This window comes from Choloepus didactylus, chromosome 6 (genome assembly GCF_015220235.1).
Source record: "Choloepus didactylus isolate mChoDid1 chromosome 6, mChoDid1.pri, whole genome shotgun sequence".
NCBI lineage: Eukaryota > Metazoa > Chordata > Mammalia > Pilosa > Megalonychidae > Choloepus > Choloepus didactylus.
Window position 1 is genome coordinate 82,063,741 of NC_051312.1, and position 21,402 is coordinate 82,085,142.

At 36.4% G+C, this 21,402-nt stretch overlaps 1 protein-coding gene and 1 pseudogene across 1 annotated transcript; both read right to left on the bottom strand.

The window, feature by feature from the left end:
• Positions 1 to 906: 906 nt before the first annotated feature.
• On the bottom strand, positions 907 to 1,846 carry LOC119538621 (annotated as a pseudogene).
• Positions 1,847 to 7,001: 5,155 nt separating this feature from the next.
• LOC119538393 (olfactory receptor 52D1-like) lies at positions 7,002 to 7,946 on the bottom strand. The gene has a single exon (XM_037841303.1). The coding sequence runs from the start codon at positions 7,944 to 7,946 to the stop codon at positions 7,002 to 7,004; it is 945 nt and encodes a 314-aa protein (XP_037697231.1).
• Between the last annotated feature and the right edge of the window lie 13,456 nt (positions 7,947 to 21,402).

Below are 21,402 nucleotides of genomic sequence, written 5' to 3' on the forward strand. Positions count from 1 at the left end.
CATTGTTGGCATTAGAAATTAGAAACTATTTGCATTTATATCAATAGATTATTTTTTAAATAAAATACAATATATTATTTTTAGTAGATTATAGTCATTCTAAGAAATGAGATGATCTGCATAAACCAATATGAAAACTCAAGATTTATCATAATATTAAAAAAACTGCTGATTTGAAAATGCAGTATAATCTCATCTGTATAATTAAAACATAAAACAATGTGTGAAAAGTTATAAAAGAAATTATAGAAATTCAATTATATTGTAAAAACCAGATGGTGAGTATCTATTGATGATGCTAACTTTTGAAGATTGCCAGGTGGTAAGTAGGAGAAAATTCAAATTTAACTTAAAATCTGTAGTAATATTTGTACATTATATGATTTTACAACTCACATGCATTATTTTTATTTAAGAAAATGGATGAATATATTTTAATTTCCCAGTATTTCTCGCTCTCATGTCATTAACCATTAACTGATATATACTTGAGAACAAATGTTGCACCTTTGAAGATCAAGTCTTTGGTGAAAAATTTATATATGAAGTATTATATCCACTCTGGAAAGCATGAATTTGACAGTCATAATCTACACAGTCAACAAAGGATGATTATGACTACACTATTGATATAAATTTATGGTTTGATAAGTTCTAAAGTCAATACTAAATATACTAGGTTGAGAAAGCTGAATACTAATACCTTAATTTTTCTATAATCTTTTTTTCTAAGTCCTAGGTATCTTCTTTGCATGCTGCTGCTCACAGGGGTCAATACGCCATGCTTTCCTGGACTATTTGAATCATTACTACTCTAAGGTAATGCTGATTCATTTAAAATTTCTCCTGGTTTAACAAAATCCTTACCTTTGTTGATGACCTGGGGAACCACAAATCCTGCCAAACTTAAACACGTTTGGTTGTTAAGAATTTAAAGAATCCCTCTCTGATCCTTTTGGTTTTAATACCATAAATAATCGGATTCATCATGGGTGGAATAAGGAGATATATATTTGCTACAAAAATGTGGGTATGTGGAGCAATGTGATGGCCAAACCTATGGGTGAGAAAAGAGAAAAAGGCTGGTGTGCAAAACACCAAGATGATCCATACATGAGAGACACAGGTGCTTAAGGTCTTAAGGCGGGCAGCCTTGGATGGGAGATTGAAGACAGTGAGAAGTATAAGGACATATGAACAGATAATCAGTATGAAGTCCAAGCCCCCTGTCAGGAAGGCCACAGTTAGGCTGTAGGCTCTACAAATCTTGGTCTCAGCACAAGCCAGCTTTATCAGGGCCATGAATTCACAGTAGGTATGGGAGATGACAGTAGTTCTGCAGTAGGAAAGCCACCTCAGTAAGAAGGGGTGTGGACTGAGGAGTATGGCTCTTCTGAAAACAATGGCCAAACCAAATCCTAAAACTACTGTGGGTGTCAGGATAATGGAATGCATCAGTGGATGGCAGATGGCCACATAGCGGTCAAAAGCCATGGCCAAGATAAATCCAGATTCCATAGTAGACAGAGAATGAATGAGGTACATTTGAGTGAGGCAGGCCTCAAAGTAGATCTCTCTGCCATTGAACCAGAAGAGGCTGAGTATCTTGGGAAGTGTAGAAGAAGTGAGCATCAAATAGCCACAGAGAGCATACATAAAAAGAGGTATGTAGGTTCATGAAGTTTGGGATCTGTCTTGATTATTAATAAAAGGGAAACATTTCCCATCAGTGACAGCAGGTAGACAAGGCAGAAAGGGATATCCAGATGTGGGAAGTCTCCAACCCTGGTATGCCAAGCAACAGGAAGGAGGCAGGTTGAAGTCTGGTCCAGTTGGAAGACAGCATCATGAAAACAACAGATATTCCATAATTCTGTCCAAATTAAAAAATCATTAAACTGTAAATACGTGAATCCAAAAGGGTCATCACTTCCCAATAACACAACTCCAGCTATTGAATGATTTTCTCTCTAGTACCCTGTTTCAGCACATCAAATATATGGGACTGCACTTTTCAGATTAACAAAGTTAATAAATAATTATATTGAAATGGCAACAAATTTTTACATATTAAGTAAAGTCCTTTCCTTTTTTACAAAAAGTTTTGCTCTTCAGCTGAATAAATGCATTTAGATGCATTTTAGAAATACTATAGAGGGAGTAGTTGATGCATTTCTGAATAAGGAGATATAATTTTCAACCATCTGAGCAAACAAATGAACTAAAAGCATGGATAAGAGTAGCCATGTGTACATTTAACTTCTCTTACCCTTCCCATTGATAAAGCTCATAGATATGATGTCAAGACTTGGGAAATACTAATGACCAATTGAGTCAATTAACTAAAAGAGCAGAATGAAGAAAGATGGGAACAAAACTGGTGCTATATTGGAGTGTGACACAGAGTTAATACATGGAACAGCTGTTATCTTCCTGAAGTCAGCTAAACCGAATGGCAAGAAATCACCATTTTTTTTACAAAGTATAATCAAATAGTCACTATATCTTGAAAACATGGGTTTTCAGGTTACTAGATTTGTGTTATTTTATAATGGTCAATCAGAATCCTCCAGAAGAGGCATAATATATTTCTCAAAGTTAAACAATACATCAACTCTGAGTGTTCCTTTTCACACAAACATTTATATGCAACTCATGGCTCACAAATATCAGGTTATCTGAAACGTACCTTTGAATGTGTGAAGAGAGAATCTGGAAAGACATCCTAACAAAACTAAATTTGAAATTAATGAATCATTTTGGGTTCAAATTTCAATATATGACAAGCTTAGACAATATGAGGCATCCTTATAGTAAGGATAAGACTAGGTATATTAAGAAAAATAAGGTTTGGACCATTGCATGCCACAATTTAATCCTGGGTCTGGCTTACACAGCAAGTTATAAACAACATGTAAATCTTAGTTTGAATATTTAGAATCCTTCTACATTTACTTTTTGTAAAATCAAGAGGTTGAACCATCTTTTGGCAACCACAAGGATTGAGCCTTCATTGCTAAGTAGCTGACAGAGTCTCCATCCATCCCACCTCAACCACAATACTCCTGCCTACAGCCTGGTTTTCCTACCTTTGCAAATGATCATCTTACTGTCCATACTGAGGCTCATCTGAATGTTGACTATAACTCCAACAGGTCCCTTTACACTTCTTATCCTGGGAGACCAGAGGCCTGCAAGGAAATTCCTGCATACAGCCTCTCATGAGGATGCTGCTTGGTTGTAAACACGTACACTAATCTCTATCAGTCTCTCCAGGTACCCTTTGGTTTCTTGAATGGGTTCAGTCTTTGGCCACCTGAGCTCTGTGCTTAGAAACCTAGAAGAGATGGCCTCTTGACTCCAGGCATCTTGTGATACCTGATTCATTGCATCTCTTGGGCTTAAGCACTTTAAGGTGCCATGGAGTAAATGATTCCTTAAAAGAGATGTGAAGAGAGGTAGCAAGAAAAGAGGCTACTGTAGAGGGACGAGTCTATGAATTAATTGGAATAAGCCCATTAATATTGCCACATGCCCTCACATATTCTTAAGTAACTTATCCTGAATCAGACTTGGTTTTGAAAAAAATGCTTGAAGTTCTTGGGCATTTACTAGTCAGGTTCCTATTCCTGAAACCCCCTGAGGCTTCCATGTTTGATCAAGTAGGGGGTATGTATTAATCCCATGTATGGGTATATCATTACTTGTGTTTTGGCAGGGAAGTTATGCCAACCTTAGATCTATTTCCCTTCAGATGTGTACCTCCACATTTCCTTTTATATGTATTGCAGGAGGGATGGACTTTACAGACTATGTTTCCCAGGATCACGGATCATCCGACTTCATTCTGAGTTTAGTTAATGGAAAACTCTAGCAGAAAAATATTAGGGAAGAGAAAGGGAAAGCCAGTCTCTGTCTCTGTCTCTGTCTCTGTCTCTGTCTCTGTCTCTATCTCTGTCTCTCTCTCTCTCTCTCAAGTTTGGCACCTCAGCAATTCTGTACCTTGTATAAGGAATTAGTTGTACTGAAGACTCCAAGTATTAAATATTAAAGTGCTTTCACTTTCCTAGACATAGTTGCCTTTCATAATAATATAGGGCTAATGTCTTTGGTAATTTGTTGATTAGAAAGTATGACAGTGTATTTTCCTTTTAGTTATTTCATTTTCAAGGTTAGAAAGGGAAACATTAAAAAACAAAAACAAAAAACAGCAAAATGTCCTTTAGTCATGTTCTATCCCAATGCTAAAACATGAATGTATAATTTTTAATGTTAACTTGGTAAAGGGATAAACAGAAATTGTGAACATGTTCATGAAATAAAGCACCAGCTACTCCCATTGTCACATCCATACAGTTTCAAGAGAGAAAAGGGAAGAAACTTCCTGGGGGTGACGTAAATGTCCAACATTGTGATTAGGATGAGGGTTTCATAGTCTATATGTTTGTTCAAATTTACCAAACTGTACACTTAAGACTTCTTCATTTCATTGTATTTAGTTAAACCTCAATACAAACACACACACACACACACACATCAATGCAATAGCCTAAAAACTTAAAATAAAGCTTGAGTCATTGATATTCAACTGACAAAGATAAGACACTTCAACAATGGGAACATATTGGATCAAAGTTTTGAAGCTAGGAGAAGTCCAAACTCCAGGCGTAAGCAAGGCAATGTTTTCTCCCAAAGTCTGTCACGTTCTGGTTCTGGCTTCCAGCAATCCATGGGGTTCCCTGACTCACAACTCTGCCTGGCATTGCATGGGTACATCCTCTCCTTTCTCTTCTGGTTTCTGTTGATTTCTGGTTGCACTGACTTCCAGCTTCCTTCTCCTCCCAGTGGCTGTTTTCTCTATGTCTGAATTTCTTTTTCTTATAAAGAACTCCAGTAACCTGAATTAAGGCCCAACCTCATTCTGCTGGGCCACACCTCAAGTAGAACAATGTCTTCAAGAGATCTATGTAAAATGCGTACACTCCCAGAGGAATGTGGATCAATACCAACAAAGTGTATAAATGTGGGTATATAATTCAACCCACCTCATAGAGGCAGAGCTTTCTTTGATTTCAGAAATGCTGATTTAATAAATATGTGTAACTGACTGCTTTGAAAGTTATAGCTGAATTATTCCTACTATAAAAACAAGTTTAATTCCTTTCAAAATAAGTAAAATGGGCTTCTTAGGATGAAATGCATTCTCCAATCTGGCCCAGGTTGACCTTGCCTGACCAAAACCAAATAAATATAGGTAAATATATGTTTTATATATATATATACACACATACACACACACATATCCACACACATAGAAAGGGATTCTAATATACATTTATAAATAAATAAATGATCTTTTCACTATTGCTACTGCACTGTCTTTGCTCTTTGCTCAAGAGGTATGTGGGAACATTTCTGTAATAAAATTTCCTATACTTTGAGAACCTCAATCCATAATCAAATAAATGGACAGCTGCAGTGAGAAAGGAACCAGATTTGAGAAGGCTGATTAGGTTACATGTTAACCAGGAAGAGAACACTCTTACCTTCCAAGCAGTGCCTGAGAATCACCATGGTCTCATTCCCAGTTACAAAACATTTGAAATTATCAAATTAAGTAAGACAGGTGGGATATAGTAGTAAAAATTTCAGCATTTTTCTGCTTCTTTTTATTCTTCTTTTTGTTATGCCATTGTTCCCTGTGTGAGTTCACTCATAATTGACAAACCTCCCTCCCTGCCCACCTACCTATACATTGAAGATACTTGAACACATACCTTATCGGAGACCTTACTTCTAGAGGACTTAAACGATTTACTTTCCTGCATGAACCTACCATGCCCAAATAAATCTCATAAATATACTAATCATGATTGTCCCTAATCCTAAGTTCCTTAAGTCAAGAGACTGATGCCAAATGCATCCAGTTCTCCAAAACAGAAAACATCACACCCACTTATAGTTGAATGATGGACTTCATAACTGGTGACTGCAGAGATGCTAGTCTTCGTGTATGGAACTAGAGATGTGAATTTAGAGGACAAATAAGCAAGAAGAGGGAAAATTTTCAAAGCTCAAATGTCAAAGATCCATTTGGCAGATGGCTTCTACCAAAAGAAACAGCTGATGGATCTTAGGTAATATTCCAAAACAAACATGAAAAGTGGATAAATGGGGTATAAATAAGTGATAAATGAGGAAAATGAACTAAAGATGGAATCCAGTCCTTGATATCAGGGCAATAAAAGGGGGCTACTTTGACTTTAAGAGGATTTGGGTCATCTGTCTTGATACTGAGTTCCACGTCACCTGGTCAAAGGGGGAGACTCAATGTATGTAACAGATGGTAATTTAATAACTTTTACTACTAGTTATTAAAATAAATTTATGCCCTCAATTTGGCAGTCAGTAGAATCCAGAATGCTGCCTTATTTTATGAAATAAACCCCATATCTTTTAAAATTGCTCTAGAAATTTTAGCATCCTAATACCAAAATTGGAGCATACACATTGTTTTTGTTTTATTATCTTTATGTAATATAGGTACATATTACATGATAAATAATAAGTTTACAATTTGACTTCATTTGAGAACATATGGACATTTATCACTTGTTCAATAAAATCCCAGTCACATATTTTGGATCAAGATAACTTCAAACTGGTTAATCCATATCACCAACCATTTGGTTCTCCAAAGATTTTATTTCCCCTCCTAGTTGGTAGCCTTCTCTTCTGTCTCTTTTGGTCCACTCATTTTGTAATCATCTTCCAAAGATAAGAAGGGGATTAACATTCTCTACTCGAAGATTTACTAAATGAGAAAACTGAAGTTATGTGTTAAGTTATAATTCTGGAAATCTCCAGATATGTGGTAAATATCTGAATTTTCGGCTGGTGATAAAATTCAGCTTGGGGGAGTGAAAGCAGATAATTTCCCTATACCACATTTCTTGTATTTCCATTTATGTTACAGTATTTATCTTATTGATCCAACTAATTCAGGCAGCTTTAGCTCTTATAGCTCCAAGAACATGTTCCCGTATTTTCTTAGTCCTTACTCCATATACAATAGGGTTAAGGAAAGGAGGCACCAAAAGGTACATATTTGCAATAAAAATATGAATGTGTGCAGGTATATTTTTCCCAAAACGGTGAGTGAAAATGGAAAAGCCTGCTGTGGAGTAGAAGACAAGAATGACACAAACATGGGAGCCACATGTGCCCAAAGCCTTAAAGCTAGCTTCTCGGGATGGCAGGTGAAATACAGAGTGGAGAATGAAGGCGTAGGATGCAGCAATGAGAACAGCATCACATGAGCCTATGATGGAAGCCATACTGAGGCTATAACGCTTTGTGGCCCCTGTGTCCATACATGCCAGCTTCACCACAGCCATGAACTCACAGTAGGTGTGGGCAATGATTCGTGTTCTACAGTAGGGAAGCTGTCTGAGCAGGATGGGATGTGGAGAAAAGAAGGCCACACCCCGGACCACCACAATTATACCCATTATGGTGATGTGAGTGTGGGTGAGAATGGTGGCATGGCGCAGGGGGTGACATATGGCCACATATCGATCAATGGCCATGGCCAGGAAAAAGCCCGATTCCATGGCAGTAAAGCTGTGGATGAAGAACATTTGGGCCAGGCAAGCAGCAAAGGCAATGTCATGGGCTCCAAGCCAGAACAGACACAGCATGCGCGGAAGTGTAGACGTGGAGAGGACCAGGTCAGTGACTGACAGCATGCACAGAAAGAGGAACATGGGCTCGTGGAGGCTCCGCTCTGCCCTCACCACGGCCAGGATGGTCACGTTCCCCACCACAGCCACCACGTACATGGAGCAGAAGGGAATCCCGATCCAGACATGCAGGTGCTCTAGACCTGGGATGCCCATCAGAGAGAAGGTGACAGGAGAGGGGTGAGAAGTGTTGAGAGGTGGCATGACGCTTATGTTTTTCTTCATATTGGTAATTCTGAAGGCAAAGTTGCTAGGTGGATGCGATCAAATCAGATGCTGAAAAACATGGAGATCTGGTTCAAGAAGTCCTTTCAGTTTCTTTTGTTAAAAACAATTCAAATTCATAATTAGTTTCATTTAATTTTCCAAGGACAAATTGATAAAATCAACCATGTACCAAATTATTGTTTCTATATCGGTCACCTTGTTTATCCATTGTCAAAAAATTGTCCCTCTCTAGTCCTACTTGTACATAATTCAACAAATATTTAATGAGCAGTTACTGTGAAACAAACCATATGTCATGAAATTAGGATAAAGAAATGGACAAATCAGATATTCTCCTCAGGAAGTTAGACTCTACAAGCAAAATTAAAACACCATGATATGACAAATAGTGAATAGTATGTGCAGACTCATTATTGCATGGTGAGAAATGTCACATTTAAGGCTGATAACCTGAATGATGGAATTTAAAATGTTCAGAGTTTGAGGTATACTTTCCTGGAAGTAAAAATAGCAGAAAAATTGCTATGAAGTAATAACAATAAGAAACAGAAAAGATCACTGTTTCTGAAACTTACAATGCAAGGGACTTAGTGTAGTGACTTCACTTTCTTTTTCTGCCTATACAGAGAAAACTCCATTATATTTGGAGAATACCCTAAAACTTCTCTGCTTAATTTCCTTCTACCAGGATTTTTCACAAACAACTAATTTTGCATCAATTACATGGGTGATAAATCTGCTGTAAATAAGAATCCTAACTCTTGCCATGTTTTTTTTTTTTTTTTCCTAAACCTCATTGCAAGCCCTTCATAATATCATTTATTACAGGGTATTTTCTTTCTTTTCTTTTCTGCTCCACTCAAATGGTAGATCTATTTCCAACATACACACTGCAAGTGTTTAATCTGTTGTTGAACACAATAGGTACACAGTAAATTCTAAAAGCATGGATTTGTGACCACTAATAAGTTGGCACTTAAGCAGAATTTTCCTTCAGATTCCTCACGGTAAATGATGCATAAAATCACTCTTAAGAACAGAGGAGAAGTTTGAATGTCTCTCTGTTTTTTGTTTTTTTTTTCCCACATCAGTGATAATCAGACATTATTTTGGATGGAGGAAGGCTTTTGGAGTGCTTCTCCTTTAAATCTCAGTCAATATTTATCTTAAGTGAGTTTTCAATTACTGGAAGTGTTCTGGTAGAGGCCTTTGAAAGGACCCTTGCTTTAGGTGGAAGACTGCACAACCTACACTCTAAATGGCCTTGGGAATAGAAATAAATGTTCTCTGCCACCTGATTTAAGTTCAAATCAAGGCAAATAAGTCTCAGGAGTTACATATGAAATTTGGACAATGAATAATCTTATTGGTCTGCATGTAGTAAGAGTGTGAGGTTTGTTGGAATGGCCTGCCTGTGAACATGATTTGAAGTCCTGGTAGTGTCTTCTGAAACGGCATTAATGTATTTTCTGCCTTCCAGCTCTAGTTGACATTCTGCATATATAACTATTTTAACAAGTAAAGGTTTTGACATTGCTTTATTTTCCTCCTATTCTTTGTTTACTTCTATCATGTACCCTTTAAATAGGCATTTACTACGTGTTCTTTTAAACAAACAAATGTGTATCTTTCAGGACAATGCATTTCTTAATGTTAACCCCACAAACTTTCTTATCATATACAATGTTTCAGATTTAGATCATTTCACTGTGTAGATAAACTTTATTGCATTCCTTTATTTGTTCTTCCACTCACACTCTGACACATGCAGAGCAGTTCATTTACTGGATTGGTAAATTGATCTAATGATGTCAGAGATATCAACCACTCTTTAAAGCAGATCCCTTCATACTTCGACCCATAGTTCCAACAGAAAGTAGAGGCTTCATGGAAGAGAAGCCTGGATTAAGAAAGAGAAGAGCCAAGGGATGGGAGGATTAAAGAAGAGAAAGACTTCTAAGTGAATACAAGGTATTTTGTTGTAGAGAAATCTTCGGTTACTATTGTTATGCTTTCCCCTTCCACCAGAGAAGGCAGAAGACCTTGAATAGTGCTGATATCACTTCTTGAGGAGAATCTGTTTACCCTATGTCTCAAATCAATCTTTATAAGTATAATATTTATCAATAAGAACTCATACTTAGTTACCCATATTATTGATGAGGAAATATTTAATAGGCATCTACATAGGTAGAAATGACTTTACTCTAGTGAAAAAGCAGAAATGACCTTCCCCCATAACTTAGCTTTTTAAAAAGATATTAAACAGGGGGTAGGGTAGAGTAGATTGGAGAGTGAGTTCCATAGAAATGATAGCAGGGTTCCAATTATGTTTAGATGTCAGGGACAGCCTTTTTAAGTGGCACTTAGACTGGACTCTAAAGAATATATGCCTTTGAGCTGTGGGATTTGGATATCTATGTCTCTATCTATCATTTCCAAAGAAAAAGGAAAAGAGCATAAATAAAATTCCATAGGAAGAATGAATTAAAATCTAGTATTACTGGGATAAAAGAGATTCATATGATATGTGATTCTATGGGTAAACAAGGGTCCACACACATACATCAGTAATCACACAACTCACAGGGAGAGTCACAAACCAGAGTCTAGGAAGGTGGCTATCATACACTACATACTCAAATAAATATATGTTGGATGCATACAAACAATGCAAAATATTGCAAGAGCAGAACTGATAAATAAACAGACATACAAACTCTGCTTTCCAAAAACACCTATTTTTGTATAAGCACACATAACAGAAATGCAGTAATATGAACTCTGAAAATACCAACCTGTATATGAGCCATGAGGTCAGCAGGTGTCCATATATATTACTGTTCCTTCCATAGATTTATACAATTTGAAATATCATGAAAGAGAGAGATAACACTCTCTTTTAGGAGATACTTAAGATAGGCCTTTGCCTTCTAAAATCTAGTTCTTTCATCTTTTCAGCCATGGAGAATTAAAAAAAAAAATATTCTCTATAGTTAAATGTTATATCTCCAACCTGAATCTAGGTAATTTGGAAATTAAGAAGGTGTTGTTAGGTAGAGCCTTCAAAGTTTTATCAGGATCTCTCAGGCTAGCCTCTTTTTAGTCATCCTTCTACTTTCTTAACAACACTAATAATCGCATACACGAAATTGGTTCAGAGCCGAAAAGCAACCAAAACATGTAGTTTCTATATGTAGGAACTTCAGCATGGTAATCTCCAAGGATAAGTGGGAGTAACATAGGCCACAACAAGTCCCTATGGAATCACTGGGAGATAAGGGAGTGTTTTGTATACTTTGCGATGATTTATAAAGTACATAATTTCAGGGATAGTGATTCTCCTGTACATTTCTTCCAGTTTATAGCTGTACCTGAGCCATCCTCCAGTATTTTGATACAATTTAAATTGTAAAAAACTTAACAGGACCAGTCATAAAGGGGACTGAAAAAAAAAGAGAACTTTCCTTTTTTTATTAATTGCAACTTGAAACATATAATAGAGATTGGTCACTAATATCAAGCTTGGCCAGAAATTAAGGGATAAAAGAGGATAGACGACTAAAATATAGATAAGACGAGTTAACTGGATATGTGAACATGACCTTATTTGTTCATTCAACATATGCAATGAGTATCTTCTCTGTTGTAGGTTCAGGAGTGAACATGGAAAACAAGGCTCTGAAAATACTCTTTTAAAATTTTTACTGAGGTATATATTTTCACATCATACACTTCACCTGTGTTAAGTGAAAAATTCAATTATTTTTACTTTTTTACAAAGATTTGAGAAATCAACAAACATTAATTTCAGATCATTTTCATCACTACCAAAAATAACCTTTTGTCCATTATTAGGCATTGCTCATTTTTCACAATTATCACACTTCCAAACCTGGCATCTAACCCCTCATCTCTACATTTGGCCTGGGATCAAAATTGACTAATATGATGTCTGGAATATTTTAGGTGCTCAATAAATATATGGTAAATGAATAAATCCATTAAATAATGAATGTCAATAGATTGGAGTTTAAAGGAGATTATATGTCTCATTTTCCAAGGCTGAGGTATATTTGTCTAATCAATTTCGATTTGTGTTTTTCCGTACAGGTTTCTTCATCATGTGTACTATCCAGACATTTTGTTTACTGGAACAAAGCTTTTTGTAGTACTTCCATTTTGGCACTACGGTCAAGATTTTTCATTCATTAAGTGAATTTCTCATAAGTAGAGGTGGTTAAATAGAAGCCAACGAAAGTGAATAATTATTTTACTTAAATTAAGAAACAATTCAAACATATCATAAAACTCACCATTTTACAGTGATAAGTCAGTGTTTTTTAGTTTATTCACAAAGCTGTACAATAATTACCTCCCTCTAATCTCAGAACATTTTGAGCAATCTAAAAAGAAACCCCATACTCATTAGTAGACATTACAATTTCCCCATTCCCAGCCACTGGCAACACTAATCTACTTTCTGCCCCTTTGGATTTTCTTATTCTAGACTTATTTTCTTATTCTAGACATTTAATATAAATGGAAACACATACAATATGCATTTTTGGTTTTGGTCTGGTTTCTTTCACTTAGCACAATGCTTTCAAGGTTCATTCCTACTTCATTTTATAAATAAATAATATTACATTCAATGGATATATCACATTTTATTTATTAATTCATCAACTAATGGACATTTATGTTGTTTCCAGTTTGGAGCTATTATGAATAATGAAACAAACATTCATGTACCAATTTTCTACAGACATATGTTTTCATTTTCTTGCATACATATCTAGTAGTGGAAATTCTGGATGATACGGTAACACTATATTTAGGATTTTGAGGAACATCTAAGCTGTTCTCCAGACTTACTGAACTGTTTTATGTTCCCACCAGTTAAGGAAGAGAGTCCCACTTTCACTATACCTTACAAACACCCTTTGTTGTCCATCGTTTTGGTTATATTCATCTTAGGTAATGTTAAGTTGTATCTCCTCAGGTTTTGGTTTGCATATCTCTGATGACTAATAATGTTGAGTGTCTTTCCTTTATTGGCCATTTGTATTTCTTCTTTGGGTAAATATGTATTCAAATAATTGCCAACTTTTTAACAGGGTTACATGCTTTTATTTTTGAATTCTAAGAACTCAGTATATTCTGGATTCTAGTCACTGATCAGACATAACATGAAAATATTTTTTCCTATTATGTGGGTTTCCTTTAAACTCTCTGACAGTGTCCTTTGAGGGACAAAAGGTTTAAGTTTGATTAACTCAAATTTATCTATTTTTTTCTTTGGCTGCTTGTGTTTTTGCTGTCATATCTAAGAAACCATTGCTGAATTCTACATCAACAAAATTTATGTAAATATTTTCTTCCCATAGTTTCATAGTTTTAGCTTTTTAATTTAGGTTTTTGATCTCTTTTGAGTTGATTTTATAGGTGATGAGGTAGGAGTCTAAAATCATTCTTTTACACATGGATATCCTTTTGTCTCAGCACCAGAGCTGAAAAGACGGCTTCTTCTCCAATGAATGGGGACATGGTTGTTAAAAATCATTTGACCATAGATCTAAGGTTTTTTAGAGACTCTCAATTATATTCTTTACCTATGTATTTGTCCTTTTGATAGTACCACAAAGTCTTCATTATTGTAAGTTTGTAGTAAATTTTGAAATTAGGAAGTAGTAATATTCCCACTCTTTTTCCTTTTCCAAAACTGTTTTGGCTGCATAAGTAAATATAAACCCAAGAAACTCAAACAGAAACCTTACATACATTATGCATTTATTCCCCATTCCCCTGCTTCCTATACCTGGTAATTTGTACTCTACTTTCTGTCTCTAAAAATCTGCATATTCTCCAATATCTTCTTTATAGTGGAAACCATGTTATAAATGTTATAGATTTAATATCCTAATCCATAACAATTTGATTTGTTTTAATACCCACTTTAACTTCAATAGTGTATACAAACTATGTTTCTATCACCCTTCATCACCCCATCATTCTGTAGTTCTTGTCTCAAATTAAATATTTATACATATGAGTCAAAGCCATTAATTTAGCATCACTTTCTATGTACGTGATTTTAGTTCCTGTAGGAATTAAAAAGTGGAATTACACACCAAAAATATAATAACATTGGTGTTTATATTTACTCATATCATTACTTTCACTGGAGATCTTTATTTTGCATGTCGCTAGATACTATTGTCCTCTCCTTTCAAACTGTGGAACTCCCTTTAGTATTTCTTGTAGGACTCGGTTAGAGATGACAGACTTCCTCAGCTTTTGTTTATCTGGTAATGTCTTAATTTCTTCCTCATTCATGACAGAGAGTATTGTCGGATACACAATTCTTTGTTGGCAGTGTTTTACTTTCAGTACCTTAAATATCATCCCACTGCCTTCTTGCCTCCATGGTTCCAGTGAAAGTTTGTCATTTAATCTTATTGAGGTTTCCTTGCACTTGACGTGTTACTTCCCTCTTGTGGCTTTCAGAAATATCCATTTTTGGAGTTCAACAGTTTGATTAAAATCTGTTGCAGTGTGGGTCTATTTGGGTTTATCCAATGGAGAACAATGTACGAGTAGAAGAAAGAAGGTAAGACAATGACATGGGAAAAAGGGAGAAATGTCAAGCCTCATAATTAACTTGTGAGGTGAAAGGAAAAAGGAAAAGGACCAAATGAAGACAGCTGAGAGTACATGGAAGTATTTTATTCTTCCCTTGACAAAACAAATTGATTGTGTGTGTGTTCTAGACTGGAAAATTGATTCTGATGCAGGACAGTGTAAGGGCAAAAAAAACCTCACACATTTAAAAATTAAGAACACAATTCTCAGTGTTGAACATAAGAGAAGAGATTTTCTTCTCCTTTCCATTTCTTAGTATTTACTTTAGATAACATGTGATTTAAGTTCTGTCTTTGGACTTTGGAAATGAAAGCAAGGAAGATATAGTCTCTCTCTCCCAGTTTTCTGGAATGACATTAGCACAACTTCCAGGGGGCTCCTGGGATCCAAAGTATAAACTTAACTCCAATCGTAAAGACAAGAAATGTTGTAAGAATGTTCAAGTAATGTGTTAATCCACTTAGGCACATAAAAATGAAGATGGTGAGTTCTTTTTCTGTCCTTGCAATTTATTTGTGGATTGTCTGTGATGCATTACATTCCAGTTTAATGCTTATTCAATAATTTTATTTCTCTTTCACTTTTACCTTTGTCGAGGGATTTCTGGTTAAGGAGATTTTGTTTTTAATTATATTTTCCCAGCAACAGTGACTGATAACATAACACTAAACACTGGACATAAAAGTCCCCTAATGATGGACTCACATGAGACCATGGATGAGTGTCACGAAGTTGAGCCACACACAGAGAAAGAATATATGCATGGAAGTTACACCTATGTTTTAGTCATCATGATTTAAAACCCAGTCACCTGGGAGTCTGCTGGAAGAAGGCATAATGACAGCTTCATATTATCATCAGTGAATTTCTGACTTTTTAGAAAAATGAGTAAATTACTAAAACTCTGTGATAAGAAAAATAGATAACATTTGAAATATTGCCAGATTACTTGGAGGAATAATCCATTGCATACAGTGTTCTATGAAACTTATCTTTTGGAGACATTTTGCAGATTAACAGAATAATGGACAAGGATTTTTACTGAAGCTAGTGCCAACTGCTATCATGAGAGAGGATATGATGTATTATCACATTTCTTAATGAACACAGGAAGCTTGGAGAAATTTGTCTCTGAAGAAAAAGGTATTTAAATTTCATTCAAAATTGAAAGTTACTACAAAATACTAGGCATTAGAAGACTTATTTTTATAGAAGTAGAAATAGTAGCAGTGGCAGCAAGAAGGAAGATTGATATTATATTTATTAGAAGATTTCACCTGCTATTCTATTTCAACTATAGGCCTTGCCAGGAAAGAGAGGGTGCAAAAGATAATTACACTTCATTTCTACATCCTAACAAACCTCCATTTCTCATATCCTATTAATTGCACTTCTAATATGCTCAGATTTGCTTTCTCTAAATGTGACCAAGACCACATGTTTCCTAGTCCTCATTTCTGGCAGACTCTTTCCTTCTAGAAACCATAGCATTTTATAACACATGTTCTATGGCTGAGAACAATGCACTCCTGGGAAGGAAGCCTGGGGATAAGAAGGAGGATGATGCCATAAAGGCTTCAGAAAGGTAAAAATGTTTGGGAATCAGCCTGGCTCTCAAAACGTCCCAGATTTTTTCATTAGCACTTTTTGTGCTTGAAATTTAGTGGAGACAAGTTGATGCAACTAGCCCATTCACGTGCCCAGCCAGCCCTTAGTTCCTTCCAGGTAAGTTACTATGCCCAAAATTTGAGAAAAGGGAGTAGATAAGGAGATGCAATGACAGTTTAAGAGAAACGGATAGAATACGATTGTTAAATCAGTCACCACAGTATCTCTTTTCTCTACTTTTAGAATTTTTCATCAACAAAGGAGGGTTTGTAGATTAATATAAATTAAAAGTGAAACAATTTCATAGGTAATTCAAACTCATCTTCTTGTATTTCTGGCTCCCACGTAATTAATGACATAAGCAAGGTGTTTCCCAGCATCTGCATTCTAGCCATTCGGATCCCCATGAACTCTAATGCTCCCTGGTTTACTAAAAATGAGAAAGGATGACTTTGAGTCAATCTGCTGCCTGTGTCTTTGGAGAAATGTCTGTGGCAGGGGGTGGGGGGAATTGCGGCTGGGGGGTTAGGACAGGTGAAGTGGTTGTTTGCTGAGGAAAGTAGGGGAAAGATAAAAGCATCCTATAACTTGGAAAGTTTTAGTATCTGGCCTGTGTGTCATGGGAGCTCAGTCCTTGCTGTGTTTGGCCAAAGACCCCAATCTGCTTTTGCCTTCTTTAACTATTTGGAAATCAACTATTACCACCTTTTCTTCTCTCCCATTCAGTATCTATGAATGACACAACCACTTATTTGATAGCAGTTAGATATTTTAAAGAGCAAATGACTATCAAGCTAATGCCCTTTATGTCTCTTATAGAAAGTGGATATAATGTAATTTGGTTACATTGTGTTCTTCCTGTTTTATTTGTACCAACAAAGACTACAAAGGAAGAGTAATTACTACAAATAGAAAGCATTCTTAAAAAATCATGTGACATTTTTAAACTACAAGAATATCTGCACACTACTCAGGATATCACCTGTGGACATTTCATGCCTGCTTGGAGGAACGGACAGTCTTATACACAAGAAGATGCATTCGACTCCGGAATTTTTATCATCTTATGGAGTTCTCTTCATTTCTATCATCAAGAAGTTTTCACTTTTCAGAGGATGTTATAAACATGGCAATGTAAGACATCCCATGAAAGACTCCCCAGAGATTTAGCAACTCGAGTATGGAAGAGACTGGAGAATGACGCCAGGAAGACTGAATTAAAGAAACAGAAAAATCTCAGGTAGGAGAATTCCATCTCTGATAGCAGGTGTGTTCCTATTGCCCTCTTCTAGACTTAGTCCTGCCCTGCTTGGGAGAGGCAGCAAGGCCTGGCACCTTCCAACCACGGTCAGAGACTACAGACTGATTCACAGCAGCAAGTCAGAACTCCACAGATATCCAGGTACAGGAACATAAGTCTGCAGAGACCCAGGGCAGAACACAAGCCACTGAAGAGTGCTGCATACAAAAGAGCCTCCAAGCAGGAACAAAGAAAAGAGACAAACTGCCAGAGAAAGGCTGGTAGGATCAGTTGTGATCTCACTCAATCCAGTTTCAGTACGCTGGCTCACCTAAAGGCAAAATGGACTTTTCTAAAGTGACCCATCTTTCTGCATTAACCCATTCTTTATCACCAGAATGGTACACCCTAATGGGAAAGAATATGGAGACAGGAAAGCCTCTCAGAAAAATAAAAGTGTGCGAGTGGGGGGGGGGGTGTTAAATTGAATGGCTATAAGTTAGGCTGAATTCCAGAACTGAAAAGTGTAAGGAAAATGGGACATGGAGTGAGGGAGAGAATTTAAACAAATCATACAATGTGGGGAGAAAAGTTTGCACAAAAAACACACAAAACAGAACAACATTCCAAAAGAAAGAATAGAGGAAAGAAAGCTTCCTCCTTGAGGAGAAATAATTGCAAAAAATGGGGAATCTCAAAAATTGCACTGCATATTCAGGAACAGAATCAGATTAAGAAGAACTGAGAAAATCTGAACAGATTTACATGGTCTATTCTAAAAGTCTAGAATAAATTAGACCAAGCATCAAAGAAAAACCTTAACACAAACCAATCAACAATAAAATGCTAGACAAGAGGCATAAATGGACCTTCAAACTTACCTTGTCAAGATAATGAGATGATTAGACATAAGCAAAAAATTGCAAGCCAAACAGGAAGATATGGCTCAGTCAAGGGAACAAATTCAAACTTCAGAGGAGACTCAGAAATTAGAATGACTAATAAACAATATTCAAACAAATCTCCTGAACCAATTCAAGGAGATGAAGGAAAATATAGCTAAAGAGATAAAGGATATTTAGAAGAAAATGTGTGAGGATAAAGAAGAATTTTAAAGTGCAAAAAGTAAAAAAACAAATTTGGGGAATGCAAAGCACAATAATAGACACTGAAAATACCCTACAGATGAATAATAGCAGCTGTGAACAGGCAAAAGAAAGAATTGGAGAACTAGAAGATAGGAAAATTGAAATTATAGTCAGAAGAACACACAGAGAAAAGAACAGAAAAATTGAGGAGCGTCTCAGGGATTTGAGTGACGGCACAATGTGTACAAACATATGTGTCATGGGCATTCAAGAAGGAAAAGAGAAGAGAAAATGGGCAGAAAGTTTATTTGAGGAAACAGTGGCCCCAAATTACCAACTTGTATGAAAAACAAATATACATTCTAGGAAGTGCAATATAATCCAAACAGAATAAATGCCAAAGATATACAACAAGATACAGAGTAATCAGAATGTGAAATGCCAAAGATAAAGAAAGAATTCTGAAGGAAGCAAGAAAAACAATTCATCACATACAAGTGGTCCTCAAAAAGATTAAGTGTCAAGTTCTCATCAAAAACCATGTAAGTAAGAAGGTAATGATATGATATATTTAGGATAATGAAAGAAAAAAAAAAACTGTGAGCCACAAATTCTTTATCCAGTGACACTTGATAGAAATGAAGAGAACTCCATAACTGAGTTCAAAGTCCATAACTGAGTCCATAACTTCAAAACTGAGGGGAGATTAAAGGATTCACAGAAACTCAGAGATTTCATCAATAATTGATCTGCCCTATAAGAATTACTGAAGGTATTTCTGTAGGTGGAAAGGAAATGACAGGGGAGAGTGGCTTGTAGTAGTGTGACGAAATAAAGATCATCATCAGTCTTGGTAATAAAAAGAGTAATGTAAAACCCAAAAGTACTATATCCTCAACAAACAACTCTACTATTTAATTCATATTGGAATATAATTGAACAATAAAAAGGAATATTTCCAGATAATGGATATACAAAATATACAGTGGTAAAGTGGGACAAAAACTACACAAAGCGGGGAAACAGAGGGATATGGATGCAGAGAACATGTATGCTATTGAAACTAAGTTGGTATCTTTCCAAATTGCTAGGTTATGGATGTAGGTTTTAATAAACACCCCAGGGTAATCACAAAGAAAGTATTTTTAAAATATACAGAAACAGGAAAAGGAGGTTGCAATCAAGGAAAAGGCCAAAAAAAAGATATGACATTTAGAAACCAAAGGACAAAATGGCTGAAGTAAGTATGGTCTTTCAATAATAACACTGAAGTTAATGAATTAAACTCCCCAATCAAAAGCACAGGTTGAGAAAATGGATAAAAAAGCAGGATCCAAATGTTCTTTACAAGAGACTCACCATAGGCACAAAGACACTAGAGTGTGAAAGTGAAAGGATGGAAAAAGATATTCCAAGAAAACTGCAACCAAAAAAGAGTTGAGGAACCTATATAATACTGGACAAAGTAAACTTTAAGTCAGAAGTTCTTATAATAGATAAAGAAGGACACTACATATTAATAACAGGGACAATACACTAAGAAGAAATAACAATCATAAATATTTATGCACATAACCATGTGTTCCAGTTTGCTAATGCTGACTTTTCTCAAAACACCAGAAATGGATCAGCTTTTATAAAGGGGGTTTATCTCTGGGACTTGAGAGAATGGGAGTCTAACCTTTCCTAAGGGCCTTTGCAGTGGCCCTTTTCTCTCCAGACACTGGGGTGAGTACTCCAACATATCCACACATTGGGGAGACCACCTTCTTGGCCACACCCTCCTCAAACATTGGGGCAGCACTCAGATTCTCTTCCAACTCTGAGGCACATGCTCAACCCCTTTGGAACAGTGGGGTGGCAGCCAGGCTTTCCCAAATCCCCTGGGAATGTGCTCCAACCTCTTTGGGGCCTGGGTGCCAGAACTCTTCCTGAGCATGGAGGCAAAAGGCCCACCCTCAACCTCTGGGGCAAACTCATCCTTTCCATGCATGTGGGTCACTCCACTCTCCCAGTCCAAGACCTCTTGACTCTAGACCTCAACCTCCATGGCTGTGTCTTTGAAGAAATTTTTCCTTCAATTTGTTCCTTGTCTGTCTTCTCCAGTCCAGACCAGCAGCAACTCCATCTATAAAGATCTCGCAAAAATTCTGTTGGCTTTGCATGAAGCACACAGGAGTCAAAGCCGTCAGACAATAGGACTTTCCACAAATCCTTTCTGGATAACTCCATCTCCAATCCTGGCTTGTACTGAAATGGTGGCTGGGTTCCATCTTTGGTTAAATCCTCACATTGAGCTGTAGCTTCTGGGGTTCCACCCCCTGGAAGACCGTAATTTTCCAAACCATCAGTTTCTGGTTTCCTTGAATACAAGAGTTCTGTTCTAAGTTTATCTCTCTCTACTCGTATTTTACTATAAGTTGCAATGAGAAGCCATGCTATATCCACAACTTCTAGTTTTGAAATCTTATCAGCCAATTATCCCAGCTTGTCGCTCTCAAATTCTTTCTTCCATCCAACAGCAGGACTCAATTTTGCCAAAATCTCCACCACTTTAAAACAAGGATTGCCTTTCTTCCAGTTTGCAACAACACATTCATATTTCTGCTCAAGGCCTCATCAAAAATATCTTTAGTGTCCATATTTCCATAAATACTCTCTTCAAAGCAGTTTAAGCCTTTTCTATGAAGGTCCTCACTATTCTTCCAGAATCTTTCCCCATCCACTTAAAAAGTCGTTCCAACATGTTTGGTATTTGCAAGCTCAGCAGCACCAGCACCCCACTTCTCTGGTACCAAAATCTGTTCCAGTTTGCTAATGCTGCCTTTTTGCAAAACACCAGAAATGGATC